Here is a 21,020-nt window from a genome sequence, read left to right as displayed (position 1 = left end):
GCCGAATGCTGAAAGGACTAAATAAGGTGGATGTGTAGAAGATGTTTCCCAAGGTGGAGGCATTCAAAACTAGAGGGCACAGCCTCAAAATTGAGGGGCAACCTTTTAGAACAGTGGTAGGGAGGAATTATTTTAGCCGGGGAGCTGTGAATCTGTGGAATGCTCTGCCACAGACTGTGTTGGAGGCCAGGTCTGTGGGTATATTTAAGGTGGAAGTTGGTTGTTTCCTGATCAGTCAGGGCATCAAAGGATAGGACGAGAAGGCAGGTGTATGGGGTTGAGTGGGATCCAGGATCAGCCATGATGGAATGGCGGAGCAGACTGGAAGGGCTAATATTCTGCTCCTGTGTCTTGGGCTCTTATGAACTAACATCCCACGTTTTCTGCTGAAGGGATTATTTCTGGTGTCCTATCTGTTGTATCTAAAGTATTGAACATTGCAAACCTTGATGCATAATATTGTCTTTATCTTTTCCTATTTTTGACCGACTTAATCATATTCCTGTCTCCCAAGAAAATGAGTAAATACCTCTCTCTTTGCAGACCAGCACCATTATTTCAGTTAGATTCAAATTACCTGCACATGCTGGTACCCTGGTACCAAAGTGGTAAGTTCCCCTGTATCTCCTAACCTGATCCTACCCCTTTTGCTTCGCGGGGTCTCACTACATGTAGACTCTGCTGTAGTTTCACTTACTTGAGACTGTAGATATTCTCAAGGTACTGAACTAAACCTGTCACACACAAATGTCATGTCTGCTCTTTTCTCCAACTTCAAGGTTCAGTCGTAAATCATCTTCATTCTATATTTTCTATCTGTTTTCTAGCCCATCCAGTCCAGGCTCCCAATTATCTTTGGAATCAATCCATCCTTCTTTTTTTCCCCCACTCAATTTCATTTCAGGACATGGGAGGCAGAAACCAACATGTTTTTTTTTCCCTTTTCTTTATTTTCTTGGCAAACCTTCCCTGATTTTCAGAATGAGAGAATGAAAAGAATCCTTGGTCAAATCTACAAACGTTTGTACTTGAAACAGCCGTTCCAATCTCAAATCTTCCCAATCAGGGTTACCATGCACATCGAGTGTCAGTTCTCTAAAATTGGGACCATCGTCTACATCAACAGCATGAGCCAATGCTGATAACATTCCTGTTTCTCCTCCAGCACTTTTAACGGGGTGATCTGGTACCACCCAATTTCATCTGGAGAACTCAGTACCCTGTACGAGGCGTGATTGATAAGTTTGCCGCCTAAGGTAGAAGGAGTCAATTTTAGAAAACCGAGCACATTTATTTTTCCTACATTTACACACTTAGTCCAGCGGTTGTGGAGCATACGGATCCCTTCTTTATGGGGTGATTGATGAGTTCGTGGCCTAAGGTAGAAGGAGATGAGTTATTAACTTCAAACTTTCTGCATTTTCACTCAGAGTTGAAAGAGAGCTGTATAACTCATCTCCTTCTACCTTAAGCCACAAACTTATCAATCACCCCTGCTGTGGACCACCTGGAGGTCCAAGACAGTCTCGTTACATGCACGTGCAGTTCAACTCTTTGATAATGCAGAAAGTTTGAAGTTAATAACTCATCTCCTTCTACCTTAGGCCCCGAACTTATCCCTGCTGTGGACCACTTCTACAAAGAAGGGATCCGTATGCTCCATGACCACTAGACTAAGTGTGTACATGTAGGAGGGGACTATGTTGAAAAATAAATGTGCTAGGTTTTCTAAAATTGACTCCGTCTACCTTAGGCCATGAACTTATCAATCATCCCTCATACTCTATGTTCACTGCTGGGCTTACTTTGTCTATAATTTCATAGAGCCCCGCAAAACTTGGATTTAAAAATGAGGTGGGTTAGTGTATTCTAATCATCCCTTTCTCCTGGACTTAATTTTATGGGACTCACTTTTGAGTCAAAGTAGGCTTTACTCTGTTGCTTCTTCTTTCCCAGTTGGTGGGCTGCCACATAATTGGCCTCCTTTGCTGTCTCTACCAATTATTGTACCCACTTTTCTAACACAATCCCATGGATTTCGGGTTTTGACAAGTCCAATCCTTTCAGGTGCCTTCCGGTCATGAGTTTATAAGGGGTGTGGCCTGCTGTTGAAGCCACTGTAGTCCTTATACAATGCAAATCTACCTGCCTGTTGTTCCATGTTGTTGCACTGTTTTGGCCCTCATATTTTTTAATGTTCGGTTCATCCTTTCCACAATTCCACTGGACTGTGGTCTATAGGGTATATGAAATCTCTGCTTGATCCTTAAAAGTGTCATGACACCTTGCATTATCTGGGCTGTAAAATGTGTTGCTTGTTCGGATTCTATACTCTGAGGTAAACCCCAGTCAATGAAGACCCTTTCCAATGGATTCTTGCAGTGGCTTTGGCCATGTTTGTCTTAGTTGGGAAAGCTTCCACCCACTCGATGAAAGTATCTACCATGACAAGGATGTATTTGTACCCTCCTGAGGTGGCTGACAAAGGTCCAACGTAATCTGTCTGCAAATTATCCAAGGCCCTTTCGCTAGTCTGGTATGTTGGAGGGCTCATTTCTTTACATTTCCTTTTAATTCTGTATCTTCCTTCTGATCCTTGGTTACATCCATAGCCTTAATCTGTCCTTCCTTCTGTCTTCACAGCTCCCCAATCTGCAGCTGCAGTTCCTGCCCATATAAAGCACCTTTCTTCATCAGCCTTCTTATTCCCCTCAGGGCAACTTCAACTGGGCTTCTTCAAATATAATCCACAGCTGCTTCTTTGGCTGCCTGTGCACTCGTGGTGTTGGGTAACTTTAAAACTATACTTTATCTTTCATGCTATCTTCATTGTAACCTACCGAATGTGAAAGAACTAGATAGGTTAGATGTGGAGAGGATGTTTCCTAAGGTGCGGGCATCCAGAACCAGAGGGCACAGCCTCAAAATTGAGAGGCGACCCTTTAGAACAGAGGTAAGGAGGAATTTTTTTTAGCCAGAGAGGAGAAAATCTGGAATGCTCTACCACAGGCTGAGGTGGAGGCCAAGTCTGTGGGTAACTAAAGGTGGAAGTTGATTGTTTCCTGATCGGTCAGGGCATCAAAGGATTTGGCGGGAAGGCAGGTGTAGGGGGTTGAGTGGAATCCGGGATCAGTCATGATGAAGTGGTGGAGCAGACTGGATGGGCTGAATGGCCTAATTCTGCTCCTATGTATTATGTTTGTACATATATGCTGCACTCAGTTCTCCTATCACCCATCTGTACTGATGATGAGCCATCAACAAAAGATTTAAATTTTTCTTTGTGTTACGGAGTACCTGGAGGCATATAACAAGATAGGCAGAACCCAGCATGGTTTCGTTAAAGGAAAGTCCTGCCTGACAAACCTATTGCAATTTTTTGAGGAAATTACCAGTAGGCTAGACAAGGGAGATGCAGTGGGTGTTGTATATTTGGATTTTCAGAAGGCCTTTGACAAGGTGCCACACATGAGGCTGCTTAACAAGATAAGAGCCCATGGAATTACGGGAAAGTTACATACGTGAATAGAGCGTTGGCTGATTGGCAGGAAACAGAGAGTGGGAATAAAGGGATCCTATTCTGGTTGGCTGCCGGTTATCACAGGGGTCCGTGTTCGGGCGGCTTCTTTTTACATTGTACATCAACGATTTGGATTATGGAATAGATGGCTTTGTGGCTGAGTTTGCTGACGATACGAAGATAGGTGGAGGGGCCAGTAGTGCTGAGGAAACAGAGAGTCTGTAGAGAGACTTGGATAGATTGGGAGAATGGGCAAAGAAGTGGCAAATTAAATACAATGTTGGAAAGTGTATGGTTATGCACTTTGGTAGAAGAAATAAACAGGCAGACTATTATTTAAATGGGGAGAGAATTCAAAGTTCTGAGATGCAACGGGACTTGGGAGTCCTCGTGCAGGATACCCTTAAGGTTAACCTCCAGGTTGAGTCGGTGGTGAGGAAGGCAAATGCAGTGATGGCATTCATTTCTAGAGGAATAGAGTATAGGAGCAGGGATGTGATGTTGAGGCTCTATAAGGCACTGGTAAGACCTCACTTGGAGTACTGTGGGCAGTTTTGGTCTCCTTATTTAAGAAAGAACGTGCTGACGTTGGAGAGGGTTCAGAGAAGATTCACTAGAATGATTCCGGGAATGAGAGGGTTAACATATGAGGAACGTTTGTCCGCTCTTGGACTGTATTCCTTGGAGTTTAGAAGAATGAGGGGGGACCTCATAGAAACATTTCGAATGTTGAAAGGCATGGACAGAGTGGATGTGGCAAGGTTGTTTCCCATGGTGGGAGAGTCCAGTACAAGAGGGCATGACTTAAGGATTGAAGGGCGCCCATTCAGAACAGATTTGCGAAGAAATTTTTTTAGCCAGAGGGTAGTGAATCTGTGGAATTTGTTGCCACGGGCGGCAGTGGAGGCCAAGTCATTGGGTGTATTTAAGGCAGAGATTGATAGGTATCTGAGTAGCCAGGGCATCAAAGGTTATGGTGAGAAGGTGGGGGAGTGGGACTAAATGGGAGAATGGATCAGCTCATGATAAAATGGTGGAGCAGACTCGATGGGCCGAATGGCTGACTTCTGCTCCTTTGTCTTATGGTCTTATGATTTTCCTTTTGTCTGTGTCATTGTTCTTGAGTATTGCTTTCTAGTCTCCTTCCATCTGCCCATTTTGATACAAACGGTCCCTTAGGATCATTTGCTATCATATCCTGATACCCACGCAGATTATCTGCAAGGATGGTAGAAACTTTGGCACACTTTACTGCTACAACTCAACCCTGCAGTGACTGATAAAGACATTTTAATTCGAGCATCCAGCAGTTACTCAATAAATGCTGAAATATTCTGTAAAATCCAATAACAGGAAATGTGTTACTCTAAGCTGTTAACACAAAGATATGTTGGAAGTTATCCATGCACAAGTAAACAACATTCAGTAAGTTTAAAGCATGAAATCCCCACATTAACCAAACTTCCAATATAATCTGACCCGCTGTGATTTTTGTGAGGAGTTAAATTGCATGAACTGTCTGCGTGGCAGTTCCAAGCATAATGACCCATGTGGTCACATCTGAAACAGCAGCTTTGAGCATTGTACTGTCTCCCGACTACAGCTTCCCTAATCGGCAAAGGTGCATTCCAGTGCAGTGTTACTTCTGTTCTAAAATCAGCCTGCTGGCTTCTGTCCTGATCTTCATTCCCCACGTGACATCCTGTGTCTTTTCCTGGAAGGAGAATACTAGCTGCCTCTGGAGTTTTCCTAAAGTTAAAATCGAACTCCTGTTCCTCCTCCCATGCTGTGGTCATTTTTCTCAGTATCCATGCCTTAGTATGTGTAGGATCACTGGTGTGTAAGGTCACTGGTCCAGCGTTTCCTGTTGTAATCTATCTTGCTCAGCATCAGCTTTTTGTCAATGTCCTTTTAAATCCTCAATGAGGCAGGCCTCTGCTACTGGCTTCAGTAGCTGCTTAAATTCCTTGTCTGACAATTTCCCTTTGGCAATTTTAAAAAGACCTTCGCCACAGATGTGTCCAGCATAGTCCCCATATTGTGGCCATTTCCCCAATACATTCTTCTGGAGGAAACCCCTCCAATCAAAACAATCCAAGTCCTCCGGAGTTGCAGAATTCCCTGAATTGTTCATCCGGAGTCTGTACTAATAAACTACCCAGCCCCAGATCTCTCTGCTTCTCACTCACGTAGTCCGACTCCTCTTCCGCTGGCGGAGAGATTTATTTCAAGCCCACAACGGGATACCAACTCTGTGACAAGAATCACCCCTTGTAATAATGATTAGTGAAGCACAGATTTGTATTTATAGACAAGAACCTTTACTGTCACAATGGAAGAACATGTGAACTTCCATACCCAATGCCTGTGTTCACACCAACTAACTTTTCCTGACCTTCCATGACAGTCAAAGCACAGAAAATATAATATTTCCTGCTGCTGGCCATGTGTTTCTCGTAGACCCGTTTCGAATCTCCATGTGTCCATGGGACACCTGACATTTACGATAGTTATTCTGCTATAGAGTAACCACCGGAAGCACACTTGAAGCATCTGCTTCTACATTCATTTCTTACCAATTCAAATATTGCATTTCAGTGTCATTGGCAGTAGGTCATGTGTCTGACCTTTAACACCTTTTCCTGCCTCTTCCAGGCCAGCATCCATTTATTGCCCACTTCCCAGCAAGTGACAGTTGGTAAGTTATGGCTCTTTGTTCTCAATCAGCCACCAGCTTGAATCATACTGACCAACGTTCACAATGTTATATGCAGCCAAAGAACACCTCACAAGTAACTTCTTATTTCAGACTGTAAGACGTAGGAGCAGAATTAGGCCATTCAGCCCATCAAGTCTGCTCCGCCATTCCTTCATGGCTGAGCCCAGATCCCACTCAACCCCATACACCTGCCTTCTCACCGCATCCTTTGATGCCTTGACCGATCAGGAAACGATCAACTTCCGCCATAAATATACACACAGACTTGGCTTCCACCGCAGTCTGTGGCAGAGCATTCCACAGATTTACAGCTCTCTGGCTAAAAATATTTCTCCCTACCTCTGTTCTAAAAGGTTGCCCCTCAATTTTGAGACTGTGCCCTCTAGTTCTGGATACCCCTGCCATAGGAAACATCCTCTCTACATCCACCCTATCTAGTCCTTCCAGTATTAGGTAGGTTTCAATGACATCCCCACGCATTCTTCTAAATTCCAGTGAGTACAGGCCCAAAGCTACCAAATGCTCTTCATATGTTAACCCCTTCATTCCCAGAATCATTCTTGTGAACCTCCTCTGGACTCTCTCCACTGGTAACACATCCTTTCTGAGATATGGGGCCCAAAAATGTTGACAATACTCCAAGTGCGACCTGACTATGTGTCTTATTAAGGCTCAGCATGATCTCCTTGCTTTTATATTCTATTCCCCTTGAAATAGATGCCAACATTGCATTTGCCTTCTTTACCACAGAGTGGTAAATTAACCTTCTGGGAGTTTTGCACGAGGACTCCCAAGTCCCTCTGCACCTCTGATGTTTGAACCTTCTCCCCATTTAGATAATAGACTGGACTATTGTTCCTTTTACCAAAATACATTAGTAGATTAGATTCAAATTTATTGTCATTGTGCCGAGTACAGATACAAAGCCAATGAAATACAGTTAGCATCTGACCAGAAATGCAAAGAATAATGTTATTTACAAAATAACTGCGAATAAAAAGTAAGTGCTACTGCACACAAATACAAAAGTACTGAGACAGTACAATATGGGTGCAATACTGCTTAGTGCTGTGATGAGAGGTTCAGCAGGGTCACAGCCTCAGGGGAGAAGCTGTTCCTGTGCCTGCTGGTGTGGGAGCAGAGGCTCCTGTAGCACCTACCGGATGGGAGGAGAGTAAAAAGTCCATGGTTAGGGTGAGATGCATCCTTGATAATGCTTTTTGCCCTGTGCCCAGGCAGCATTTATGGTATATGTTCTCAATGGTGGGCAATTGGGTGCCGATAATCCACTGGGCAGTTTTCACCACACGCTGGAGTGCTTTGTGGTCTGATATGGGACAATTGCCATACCACACTGAGATGCAGTTGGTGAGTATGCTCTCAATGGTACAGCAGTAAAAGTCCGTCAGTATCCTGGGACAGAGATGAGCTTTTTTGCTCACCTCTGTCATACATTTCCCAACGCTGTATTCCATCTGCCACTTTTTTGTCCATTCTTCCAATTTATCTAAGCCCTGCGGCAAGCACAGTGCTTCCTCAGCACTACCTACCCCTCCACCTATCTTCATCTCATCTACAAACTTTGCCATCAATTCCATTATCCAAATCATTGACAATCAATGTGAAAAGCAGCAGTCTTAATACTGACCCCTGAGGAACACCACTAGTCACCAGCAGCCAACCAGAAAAGGCCCCTTTTTTATCCAGTAGCTGCCTCCAGCCTGTCAGCCATTCTGCTATCTATGCCAGTATCTTTCCTGTAACGCCACAGGATTTTGTCTTGTTAAAGCAGCCTTATGTGTGGCACCTTATCAAATGCCTTCTGAAAATCCAAGTAAACGACATCCACTGCCTCTCCTTTGTCCACCCTGCTTCTATTTCCTTGAACTCTAACTGATTTGTCAGGCAAGATTTTCCTTGACAGAAACCATGCTGACTTTGACTTCTTCTATCATTAGTTTTCAAGTACCCCAAAACTGCATCCTTAATAATAGACTCCTAACACTTTTCCAACCACTGAGGTTAGGCTAATTGGCTTATAATTTCCTTTCTTTTGCCTTCCTCCCTTCTCAAAGAGCGGAGTGACATTTGCAATCTGCCAGTTCTCCGGGACCATACCAGAATCAACTGAATCTTGAATATCATGACCAATGCATCCGATATCTCTTCAGCAACTTCTCTCAGGACTCTGGGATGTAGTACATCTGGCTCAGGTGACTTATCCACCTTAAGACCTTTGAGTTTGTCTCACACTTTTTCCTTTGTAATAGCAATGGCACTAAAGGCTGATTTATACTTGTGTGTACTAGCTTACGCCGCAGCGTACGCAAGTGGGCTATGCCGTTGTGAGCATTTATACTTGTGCGTTGGTGTGTCTGCGTCGCACTGCAATTCACCGCCAAGACGCTAGTTGGCGGTGGGGTTTCTATGCCACTGTGTTGAGTTTCTTCGTGTTGAAACTCAACACGAAGAAACTCAAGCTTCAAACGATGGCGACTGAAACTGAAGGAGTGTGGATTTTTCTGTGCTTGTCGGGCCACTGAGAGACATTGACGAGGAAGTGCATTTCAAATATTTTCAGATGCCGGCAGGTAGATTTGACGATTTGGTTCATCGTCTCCAACCACTTATTTCGCATCAGTGTATACTCAGAGACTGGCAATCACCATTCGAGTTTTAGCTTCAGGTGGAAGTCAACAGGCTGTAGCAGCTCGCTACAAACTGGCGTCAAGCACAGGGTCCTCCATAATTTCGGAAGTCTGTAAAGATTTATAGAAATCATTGCAGCCAGAGTTCCTTCCCTGCTCTTCAGGTGCCCAATGCAAGCTACTGCAGCGTATGAGGAAATGCGATGCTACCAAGCTGACCAATCACAGTTGTTTCGGTCTGCGTTGCCGTGACACGCAGTTACATTTTGGGAGAGGTGCGCGTTAGGCTACGGCGTAGGGTTCAGCGTAGATACTGCATAGGGTTCGCAGCTATGCCGTATGTACGACGTACAATTAACACACAAGTATAATCAGCCCTCACCGCTGCTCACTCATGGACCTCCAGCACACTGCGAGTGTCTTCCATAGCGAAGACAGATGCAAAGTACCCATTAAGTTCACCTGCCATTTCTTTGTCCCCCATTACTCCTCATCAGCATCATTTTCCAGTGGTCCAGTATCAACTCTCACCTCCCATTTACTCTTTATATAACTGAAAAGACTTTTGGTATCCTGCTTTTTATTATTGGCTAGTCTGCCCTCATCTTTTCCCTTCTTATATCCATTTTAGTTGCCTTTTGTTGGATTTTAAAAGCTCCCCAATCATCCAACTTCGCACTCACTTTTGTTACCTTATATGCCCTTTACTTGGCTTTTATGCAGTCCTTAACTTCCTTTGTTAACCATGGTTGCCTACCCCTGCCATTTGAGAACTTCTTCCTCTGTGGGACGTATCTATCCTGTGCCTTGTGAACTTTTTCCAAAACCTTCAGCCATCTCTGCTCTGTTGTCATCCCCAGCTGTATCCTCTTTCAATCAACCTGGGCAAGCTCCTCTCTCATACCTCATGCCCCTTTATTCCATTGTGATGCTGGTACATGTGAATTATGCTTCTCCCTCTCAAATTGCAGTATGAATTCAATCATACTATAGTCACTGCCTCCTAAGGGTTCTAACTCTTTCTAAAGAAATCTCTTACCAGCAGAACCACTCCACTGTCTATGCCTTCCTGCCTGTCCTTTCGATGCAAAGTATATCATTTGATGTTAAGCTCCCAGCTATGGCCTTCTTTCAGCTACGACTCATTAATGCCCACAATGTCATACTGACCAATCTTTAACTGCGCCACGAGTTCATCCACTTTATTCAGGATGCTACGTGCCCTTAAATACAGCACCCTCAGAACTGCATTCTCCGCCCTTTTGCATTTTGCCTCTGTGGTACAACTTAACTCTTTGCTCTGTCTGCATTTATACCCAATCATTGGCTGTACAGCATCGGCTGTGGACCTGTTGCTTCGGTAGGCAAATTGGAGCGGATCCAAGTCATCATTTAGGCAGGAGCTGAGATGCTTCAACACCAGCCTCTCAAAACACTTCATCACTGTGGATGGAAGTGCCACTGGGTGATAGTCATTTAGACTAGTTAACATGCTCTTCTTGAGCACCAGTATGAGCAGACTTGATGGGCCAAATGGCCTAATTTCGCTTAGATATCTTATGGTCTTATGAAGTCCACTATCAGTTCTTTGGTCTTACTAACAATGAGTGCAAGATTGTTGCGGCAACACCACTTGACCAGCTGGTATACTGTCTCCCTTTACGCCTTCTCATCACCATCTGAAATTCTGCCAATAATAATAGTTGAGTTGTCAGCAAATTTATAGATGACATTTAATTTGTGCCTAGTCACGCAGTCATGGGTGTCGAGAGAGCGAGAGGAGAGTAGCGGGTTAAGCATACTACCGTGAGGTATGCCAGTGTTGATTGTCAGCAAGGTAGAGATGTTATTTCTGATCTGCACAGGTTGTGGTGCCCTGATCAAGCATCCAGTTGCAGAGGGAGGGACAAAGACCCAGGTTCTGGAGTGTTTCACCTGTAGGAACGATGGTGTTATACACTGAGCTGTAATCAATAAACAGCATTCTGGCATGAGTATTAGTATTGTCCAGATGATCCAAGACCGCATGAAGAGCCAATGAGTTTACATCCACTGTAGACCTATTGTGGTGATGGGCAGTTTGCAGTGGGTCCAGGTCCTTGCTTAGACAGGAGTCTGCATGGATATCAAGGATGTCTGTGAAGAACAAGAATTTCAGGTTGCATATTGTATACATTCTCTGATGTTAAATGGGACGATTGGAGCCTGTCACCTTGTGAGGTTCTGCTAAAGGCCTCCATATTTTTTTTCTGCATATAGAGGCAGCCATCGGTGACAGTTCTAACACTTTCTACAGCAGTCCATAAGGTGTGTTTGGAGGTGGAGGGAAAGGGAGGGGATAGATCTGTCAGACACTGCCAAGCTCCAGTTCTCTAAATCCAAGGATTAGGAACTTGGAGCAAAAATATACTTCTGAGTTAATCTTGGATGAGGAGTCTACCTTCCAGTCAGTGAAAATGTAAATTAGTGCTGCAGGGGCAAAAAAGAACAGAATCCTCCCACTGGAGAAAATCACCTCTTGTTTTGTACCATTCCCTCTGGGTACATAATAATGTCAAATACCTTTCTCTTGGGTAACAAGTGACCTGTATTTTTCACATCACCGAAGTGCCTCAATTCAAATAGAAACACTACTGTCCTCCCCTTCATATTTATTGACATTGCCATCGATGAGTTCACCACTGTCAATCACCTGGGGGTTGGGGGGGTCAGATTAATGAGGACATCTCCAGGATCAGCCATGTAGTATCATATGGGACATCACAAGAGTGAAATTATACTACTGGAGAGAGACCAGTTGATCCACATCACAGATCGAAGAAATATCCCATTCTGATACAGACAGAAAAGCAGAAAGAACTGGTTGGTCAATCCAGAGGTCTGAGCTGTGCCTAGTTAGAACATCAGGGGTTGTCCTCCAAATTGGGTTGAACCTCGCGGTAACTGTGTGATATCAGCGATCACCTTGGAGACTAAAAGGATCTCATCTGAAATGCTAGCACCACGCACAAAATGCTGGAGGAACTCAGCAGGCCAGGCGGCATCGACGTTTCGGCCCGAGACCCTTCATCGGGTCTGGAGAAAACGATGAGAAGTCAGAGCAAGAGGGTGGGGGGGGGGGAGAGGAAACATGTGATATGTTGGGGGGGTGAAGTAAAGAGTTGGGAAGTCGATTGGTGAAAGAGATAGAGGGCTGGAGAAGGGGGAATCTGAAAGATGACGGGAGAAGACCATGGAAGAAAGGGAAGGGAGAGGAGCACCAGAGGGAGGTGATGGGCAGGTGAGAGGGAAAAGGGGATGGGGAATGGTGAAGGGGGAGGAAGAGAAATCGATGTTCATACATGTGTATCAGGTTGGAGATCACCACCCTGACGGAATATACAGTGTTCTCCACCCTGAGTGTGGCCAGATTGTGACAGTGGAGGAGGCCATGGACTGACCTGTTGGAATGGGAATGGGAAGTGGAATTAAAATGGGTGGTCACTGGGAGATCCCGCTTTCTCTGGCATAAAGAGCATCGGGGCTCAACGAAGCGGTCTCCCAATCTACGTCAGGTCTCACCGATATACAGGAGGCCACACTGGGAGCACAGGATACAGTATATGACTCCAACAGACTCGCAGGTGAAGTGTCACCTCACCTGGAAAGACTGTTTGGGGCCCTGAATGGGAGGGAGGAAAGGGGCAGGTATGGCACTTAATCGGCTTGCAAGGGTAAGTAGCAGGAGGGAGATCAGTGGGGTGGGATAAATGGATAAGGGAGTCATGCAGGGAGCGATCCCTGCGGAAAGTGGAAAATGGACTGAGAAAGATGTGCTTTGGTGTTGGAATCCCATTGAAGGTGGTGGAAGTTGTGGAGAATTATGTGGTGGACACAGAGGCTGGTGGGATGGTAGGTGAGGACAAGAGGAACCCTATCCCTGGTGGGGTGAGGGCAGACATGCGCAAAATAGAAGAGATGCTGGTGAGGGCAGTGTCAATGGTGGAGGAAGGAGAGCCCCTTTCTTTGAAGGAAGACATTTAATTAGTTCTGGAATGAAAAAGCCCCTCATCCTGAGAGAAGATGCAGTGGAGACAGAGGAACTAAGAGAAGGGGATGGCATTTTTACAAGTGATGGGGTGGGAAGAAGTATAGTCCAAGTAGCTGTGGGTTTATAAAAGATATCAGTTCATAAGCCGTCTCAAGAGCTAAACAGAGAGATTGCGAAAGGGGAAGGAGGGATATGTCAGAAATGGACCAGGTAAATTTGAGGGCAGAATGGAAGTTAGAGGCACAGTTGATGAAGTCGACTGGCTCAGCCTGGGTGCAGGGGCAGCACCAATCCAGTCATTGATGTAGCATTGGCTAAAGATGGCGAGTGATCCCAGTGTAGGTTTGGAACATAGACTGTTCCACCTAGCCAACAAAAAGGAAGGCATAGCTGGGACCCATGCAAGTGCCCATGGCTACCGCTTTGGTTTGAAGGACATGGGAGGAGCCAATGGAGAAATTATTGAGAGAGGACAAGTTCTGCGAGACAGAAGAGAGTGGTGGTGGAGAGGAGCAGGTTGTGTCTGTTGTCTGGAAAGAAGCGGAGAGCTTCAAGGCCCTCCTGATGGGATTGGAGGTGTGTAGGGACTGGACATCCATGGTAAAAATGAGACGTTCGGGGCATGGGAACAAAGTCATTGAAAAGATCCGCAGCATGTGAAGTGTCAGGGATGTAAGTAGGAAGGGACTGAACTGGGGGGATAAAACAGAGTCAAAGTATGCAGATATAAGGGTGGTGGGGCAGGAAGAAGCTTTCTGCTTGGACAGGCAGGTTTATGGATCTTGGGTAGGAGGTGGAAGCGGGAGGTGTGGGGTGTGGGAACTTTGAGGTTGGTGGCAGTGGATGGGAGATCCCCAGAGTCAATAAGGCCAGTGATGGTGCGGGTGACAATGGCCTGGTGCTCCTTAGTGGGGTCCTGTTCGAGAGGTAAGGAAGAAGAGGTGTCAGAGAGTTGTTGCCCGACCTCAGCAAGGTAGAGCTCAGTCCGCCAGACTACTACAGCAACCCCCTTACCACCTGAAATACTGTCCTTCACCCGTGCTGTCTTTTGTAAATCTTTTTACAGGTTAGAAATGACATACGTTTATGTGCAGGAATCTCAAACACAACATGTCTCTGTCCAGATATTTAAGGAGTGACTCGATGTTTCCTTTGTAACACCGATATATCTGTTGTTGATCCTAGGAGATGAAGATGTATCTCAGTGAAATCCATCGGAACCAGGGTGCTGAGAACACACTGGCACTTATTGATCTGTTCCATCAGTGGGAAGCGATTCATTCCGTCATCAAAGCTGAAGATTCACTGCAGTGAGAGGTCGATCACTTGCTCTGTGTGTAGGAAGGGATTCACTCACTTAGCCAACACTCTGTCACACCAGTGAGTCGACAAGGGAGTGAGACTGTTCAATTGTTCCCTCTGGGAAGAGATTCATTCATCAATCTAATCTGCTGACACGTGAGCGAATTCTCACTGTGGAGAGGTCGTTCCCCTAGTTTAGGCTGTGGGGCAGTATTTACTCAGTCAACCCACTGGCAGACGCACTAGTTCACCCTGAGGAGATGCTGTTCACTTGCTCAGAATGTGGGAAAGGATTCACTCAGCTATCTAACTTACTGAGACACCAGCGAGTTCACACTGGGGAGAGGCCGTTCACCTGCTCAGAGTGCGGGAAGGGGTTCAGTCGATCATCTTACCTGAAGGAACATCTGCGAGTTCACACTGGGGAGAGGCCGTTCACCTGCTCTGACTGTGGGAAGGGGTTCACTCAGTTATCTAACCTACTTGCTCACCAGCGAGTTCACACTGGGGAGAAACCTTTCACCTGCTCACATTGTGGGAAGCGATTCAGTCACTCATCTCACCTGAAGGAACATCAGCGAGTTCACACTGGGGAGAGGCCGTTCACCTGCTCCGACTGTGGGAAGGGATTCACTCACTTATCTAACTTACTGGCACACCAGCGAGTTCACACCGGGGAGAAACCTTTCACCTGCTCACATTGTGGGAAGGGGTTCAGTCGATCATCTCACCTGAAGGAACATCAGCGAGTTCACACTGGGGAGAGGCCGTTCACCTGCTCCGACTGTGGGAAGGGGTTCAGTCACTCATCTCACCTGAAGCAACACCAGCGAGTTCACACTGGAGAGAGGCCATTCACCTGCTCAGAGTGTGGGAAGGGATTCAGTCGGTCATCTTACCTGAAACAACATCTGCGAGTTCACACTGGGGAGAGGCCGTTCACCTGCTCTGAATGTGGGAAGGGGTTCTCTCAGTCATGCAGCCTTGTGGCACACTATCAAGTTCACACTGCGGAGAGGCCGTTCACCTGCTCTGAATGTGGGAAGGGGTTCAATCATTCATCCAACCTTCGAAAGCACTATGGTGTTCACACTGGAGAAAAAGTTTAAGTATGCTGTATTCTGATACTCATCCATCACAGTCACTGAATCCAGAGGCTGTTTCGAAAGTGACTGTTGGTGTCGAACTCTGCTCATCACACCCAGTTCTACACATTTGCTCACTGGGAATGAGAGAAGTTTCATCTGCTGATGTTCACATTTAATTTGGGATCAGAGACAAATAAATCAGTTCCATTTTAAGCTCTTGTCACAGGTACTCAGTGAATCTGCAAAACACCCAGTGTACAGTCAGGAGTCAACTCAGCCCAGCTGGTCCCTGCCAGTATTTCTGTTCCTCGACCATGCTTTTAAATCCTTCCCTACTGTTCACCTCTCACTGTCGCTGTGGTGACTTGTTCCTAACAGTCACCACTCTGTGGGTGAAATGGCTTCCGTCGAATTTCCTGCACGACTTCTGTAGACTGAAGAAGATGAGCTGACTGCAGTTATGTGTGTCATGTTTGTCCCTCATATCTCTGGGCCAAGGAAGAATGGCATTAGTAGTTAAACACCTTATTCCCTGCTTATTTTCTCTTCTTTCAAAGGCTGTGTCTCACACAGTTAGGTTGTTGGAAGACACCACCGTACTCTAAAGTCTGAAAGGAGAATGTGGAACATTAGGTTGGACGTTCAATGGAGCAGGGTCAGCACAGGGCAGAATTTCGGGCTGTGGACAGTGGGAGGGGTAAGAGGATATGATGAGAAGCAGGGCGTGTCAATGAATGACAGAGTAAAAACATTTGGAAGCTGATTGAGAGAAAATTAGGATGATTTGACTTTGACACATCAATGCCTGTTGACTGTGGAGGCTTGCTGTGTAAAACTGGCTACTGAGTTCCGAAGAAAGTATTGTTTGGACTGGTGCCACTTGGCAGAGGAGAGACGATGCTTATAAATGCTTTCAATGGCGCCGTTCTTACCAAAACCTCTCTGAGCTTAAGAATGTACTGTCGTCACAAATTGAATGTGCAGGTGTCGAGAGTACAAAGTTGTGCTGAAAGATGCGTGCATTCAGTGGACAAAAGGCTTCAGAAATGGGAGCTGGACTTCCCAGGCACAGCTGAGATCTTGCTCAGTAAACCGAAGGATTTGGTTCTGGCACGAAAAATATTCTATCAGACATGAAGAACTTATAATGTATCTGCAAGTTAAGCAGATAAACAATTTTTTACCAATTGGAGTGGAACATTAAGATCAGGTCTGATGCCCAGAACTCGCTAGCTAATGGCAACAGTTGAGAAGACTAGGTCCAATCTCCATTGAATTAAAACATCAATTCGAACTGCACAGGATAAATAAACTCTTTATGTCACCTTTGCTTCCTCAGCAACTCACCTTTGTGAGCTCCCATCAATCACCTCGGGATCACAATGATCAGAAAGTCTCCAGGATCAGCTGTAGAAATACTGTATGCTCCTGGTAGGGCACAGAGATGTGCCCAGAACTGTTAAACTATAGGAATGGACAGAGAAATAGGCAAACCATAAACAAATGATGAGCAGGTCCCTTTGCCACCTCTCTCCCTGAAAAGTCTCTGGGATACCCCCTCCTCTACCACTGTGGTCTCTGGGGCAAATACTTTCCCCCTTGACTTGACAAAGCACCCTTACCCCCTAACCCATCTCTGAGGTGCCCTCTACACCATTAGAGAACCCCCCCCCAGTCTCTGAAAATCTCCTGTTCTGCTCTCTTCACCCCCTTTTCCCTTTCCCGCTGTCTGCGATGCCAACTCCACCTTCCTTGAGACGACCCCTTCCCCACCGTCTTGCCTATTCAGGACGTCCCCAAGGCTCTGGGATGTCCCTTCCACACTATTTTTGGGACTTCCCACCTCGCGTCTCTGGGTTGCTCCTTTCTGACTAATTCTTCCCCTTCCCTTTCTCCCATTCTCTGAGATGTACCCAACCCCCATCGCCCTACCCACTTAACTTCTCTTCAATCTTTCTCTTCCCACCCCATCTCCCGGCTGACAGCTCACCCTATCATCTCGGGTTAACCAGTACACTCGTCATCCTCCCTGTGGTATGCCAACTTTCCCATTCCCCTGCTCTTGGGACATCCACTTACCCCTTATCCCATCTCTGCCATACCCACAATCTGCCCAACTCCTGTCTCTGGGAGCTCCTGCAACGAGACCTGGATGTCATTATACACCAGTCATTGAAAGTGGGCATGCAGGTACAGCAGGCGGTGAAAAAGGGAAATGGTATGCTGGCATTCATAGCAAGAGGATTCAAGTACAGGAGCAGGGAGGTACTACTGCAGTTGTACAAGGCCTTGGTGAGACCACACCTGGAGTATTGTGTGCAGTTTTGGTCCCCTTATCTGAGGAAAGATATTCTTGCCATAGAGGGAGTACAAAGAAGGTTCACCAGATTGATTCCTGAGATGGCAGGACTTTCATATATTGAAAGACTGGATCGACTAGGCTTATACTCTCTGAAATTTAGAAGATTGAGGGGGAATCTTATTGAAACGTATAAGATCCTAAAGGGATTGGACAGGCTAGATGCAGGAAGATTGTTCCCGATGTTGGGGAAGTCCAGAACGAGGGGTCACAGTTTGAGGATAAAGGGGAAGCCTTTTAGGACCGAGATTAGGAAAAACTTCTTCACACAGAGAGTGGTGAATCTGTGGCATTCTCTGCCACAGGAAACAGTTGAGGCCAGTTCATTGGCTATATTTAAGAGGGAGTTAGATATGCCCCTTGTGGCTACGGGGATCAGGGGGTATGGATGGAAAGGCTGGTGCAGGGTTCTGAGTTGGATGATCAGCCATGATCATACTGAATGGCAGTGCAGGCTCAAAGGGCCGAATGGCCTACTCCACCTATTTTCTATGTTTCCTTTTCCCCCGTCCCTATCACTGAAATCAGCTCCTCCCATTCACTGGGATGCTTCCTACCCCTCTTTTCTCCCTATCTGCCTCCACTCTGCTCCAAGCCCAGATTTCTCAGATTCCCCCCACTTCACCTGTCCCTGTACATCCCATCTCTAGGATATCCCTTTCCCTACCTGGAACGAATCCTGCCTCCTGTCTTTGGAACACCCACCTTTCTTCCCCTCCTTAGATGGTGACAAGGAGTGAGAGATTAGCTGGTTCAGTGGTGCTGCAAAAACAACCTTACACTCAACATCGCTAAGACCAAGGACTCAATTGTGGACTTCAGGAAGGGGAAGATACACCACGACATATTGAGGGATCAGTAGTGGAAAGGGTGAATAGTTTCATATTCCTCGGTGTCAACATCTCTCAGATCAAACAGGTGCAATTACAAAGAAGACACTACAGCAGCTATATTTCATTAGGAGTTTGAGAAGACTTGACATGACTCCCACAAGAGGTACTGTAACTGTACAGTTAGGATGTAGCATTCTATTGTTGTGTCAGTGGTATAAAGAGGCCATCACACTGCATTGGAAAAAGCTGCAGAAAGTTGTAAACTCAGAAAGCTGCAACATGGGCACTAACCTCACCAGAATGAAGGACACCATCAAACTGCAGTGCCTCAAAAAGGTGGCATCCATCAATGATGATTCCCGTCATCCAGGACATGCTACCATCACGGAGGAGGTACAGGAGCCTGAAGGCACACACTCAATATTTCAGGAACAGCTTCTTCCCGCTGGAATTCAATTTATAAATGGACAATCAAACCATGAACACTTCAGAATTTTTTGACTTTTGCTCCACCAATTATCTAGCGATATATAAACACACACACACATAAATAATGTATATTGTATATATAGAATATATATTATATATGTGTATGTAATTTATAGTTTTTATTACAATGTATTGCATTGTACTGCTGACACAAAACAACAATTTTCATGACATATTAAACCTGATTCTGACTCTGATAACTGACTGTCCCCGGACAGTTTCAATGCTCATCCACTTCCCAAATGTTGTGAAAGGACCTGCCACCACCACCACCTCAGGCAGTGTGAGGGAAAAATCTTCCTCAGTTCCCTCTCAACCACTTACTCTTCTGTTCAAATCTATGTCCCTGGTACGTGGCTTACATGGGCTTCAGTGAGACCTTTGATAAGGTTCAGCATGGTGGGTTGCTGAGAAAACTCAGATCACGTGGGATCCAGGGTGAGTTGGCTAATTGGATACATGGTTGGCCTGATGGTATGAATCAGAAGGTGATGTTGGAAGGCTGTTTCTTGGACTTCAGACCCGTGACTGCTGGTATCCCCGGGGGTCTGTGTTAGGCCCATCGCTGGTTGTCATCTCCATCAATAGTTTGGATGAGAATGTACGAGGGCTGTTGGTAAGTCTGCAGCAAATAAATTGAAACAATTACTTTCATTTAACATACCACACGCCTAGCCCCATCCCGTCTTCCCTCTCCCCCACCTTACCACCCTCCTCCCCTGCCTTTCCACTACGACACACCTTTGCCTTTCCCATTCCCATTCCCATTCCACCCTTGCCCCCTGGAGATCATAGGTTAAGCTGAAATATCAACAGGCATTGGGGAGTTTGAGGATATCAGGGGGATCTTCACTCAGAGGTGGTGTAAGTGTGGAATGTGCAGCCAGTGCAAGTGGATGATGCAGGTTCGGTTGCAACATTTAAGAGCAATTTGCATACATGGATGACAGAGGTATGGAGGACTGTGGTGCAACTGGATGGAATGAGGTAGAAAACCTGTAAGCACAGACAAGGTGGGCTGAAGGTGATTTCTGTGCTGCAGAATCTATCGATCTAATAATGCTCTGATTTGTAATTTCCACTGGTTTGCTGCTAAAGACCGAGCCCAGAGATTTATACCTGGGTGAAGAGGCTGCCCAGTGTTGGCTCCTGTGCTCAAAGCCATTGGGACGTCCCATCACTGAGCTGATATTGCCCCCTCATTCTGTTTTGCTCAGTCCGTCACTCAATTAGTTCAATATTTACGGGAAATCATATAACTCATAGAGAAGGAACCCAACTTTTCCACACTGAAAACCGGCCCATGATTTTTGTATTGACATTAGATTATCCTCCAAGATCAATCTAAATGTTCCCTTCTACCTACCCGTCAATATTCTCTCATCCATGTACCTAAGAGTCTTTTAAATGTCCTTAATATATTTGCCTCAGATTCAGCTCTGGGAGGTGTAACACACATCCATCACCGTGTGAAGAACTTAACTCTGACACCCCCCACAACACTTTCCTCCAATCACCTTGGAATCATGGCCCCCATTCTGCCCTGGGAAATATCTCTGGCTACCCACTCAGTCTGTGCCTCATATCATCTTTTCCACCTCTATCATGTTAGTTTTCATCCTCCTCCACTCCAAGGAGAAAGGTTCAACCTGTCCTCATTATACATTCTCTCCCATCCTGGTAAACCTCCGTCCACATCCTTCCTATAGTGTGGCATAATGCTCCAAGTGTGGTCTTGCCAGGATTTTATAGAGCTTCAAGGTTACCTCGATGCTCTTGAACTCAATCCCTGACTAATAAAGGCCAACACACCCCATCAGCCAGGGATGGAAATGTGTGGCGCATTGAACCCCAGTGATAATAATAAAAGAGTGAGCCTACTCATGCAAAAAGTATTAACCAAAAACCGAGTTGTAGAAAAAAAATCGAAACAGGAATTCAAGTAGCTCAGAGCTAGAAATGGGGTTTACTGAGAAGAAATCTAAAACTTGGGAATTATTTTTAGCGTTTTTATTATTTCATGCACATCTTT

General features: G+C 45.6%; 1 protein-coding gene across 1 annotated transcript in view; it reads left to right on the top strand.

Moving 5' to 3' along the window:
* The window catches only part of LOC140189154 (uncharacterized), a 66,312-nt gene extending 47,068 nt beyond the window's left edge, over positions 1 to 19,244 (top strand). The window contains exon 5 of the mRNA XM_072245851.1: positions 14,103 to 19,244. Within this exon, the coding sequence (XP_072101952.1) occupies positions 14,480 to 15,328 (849 nt within the window). The 5' untranslated portion in view covers positions 14,103 to 14,479 and the 3' untranslated portion in view covers positions 15,329 to 19,244. The remainder of the gene's footprint in view (positions 1 to 14,102) is intronic.
* The last annotated feature ends 1,776 nt before the right edge of the window (positions 19,245 to 21,020 follow it).

Source organism: Mobula birostris, chromosome 28 (genome assembly GCF_030028105.1).
Source record: "Mobula birostris isolate sMobBir1 chromosome 28, sMobBir1.hap1, whole genome shotgun sequence".
Lineage (NCBI taxonomy): Eukaryota > Metazoa > Chordata > Chondrichthyes > Myliobatiformes > Myliobatidae > Mobula > Mobula birostris.
The sequence above is the reverse complement of the archived record's forward strand: the minus strand, read 5'-3'. Positions and strand labels throughout refer to the sequence as shown.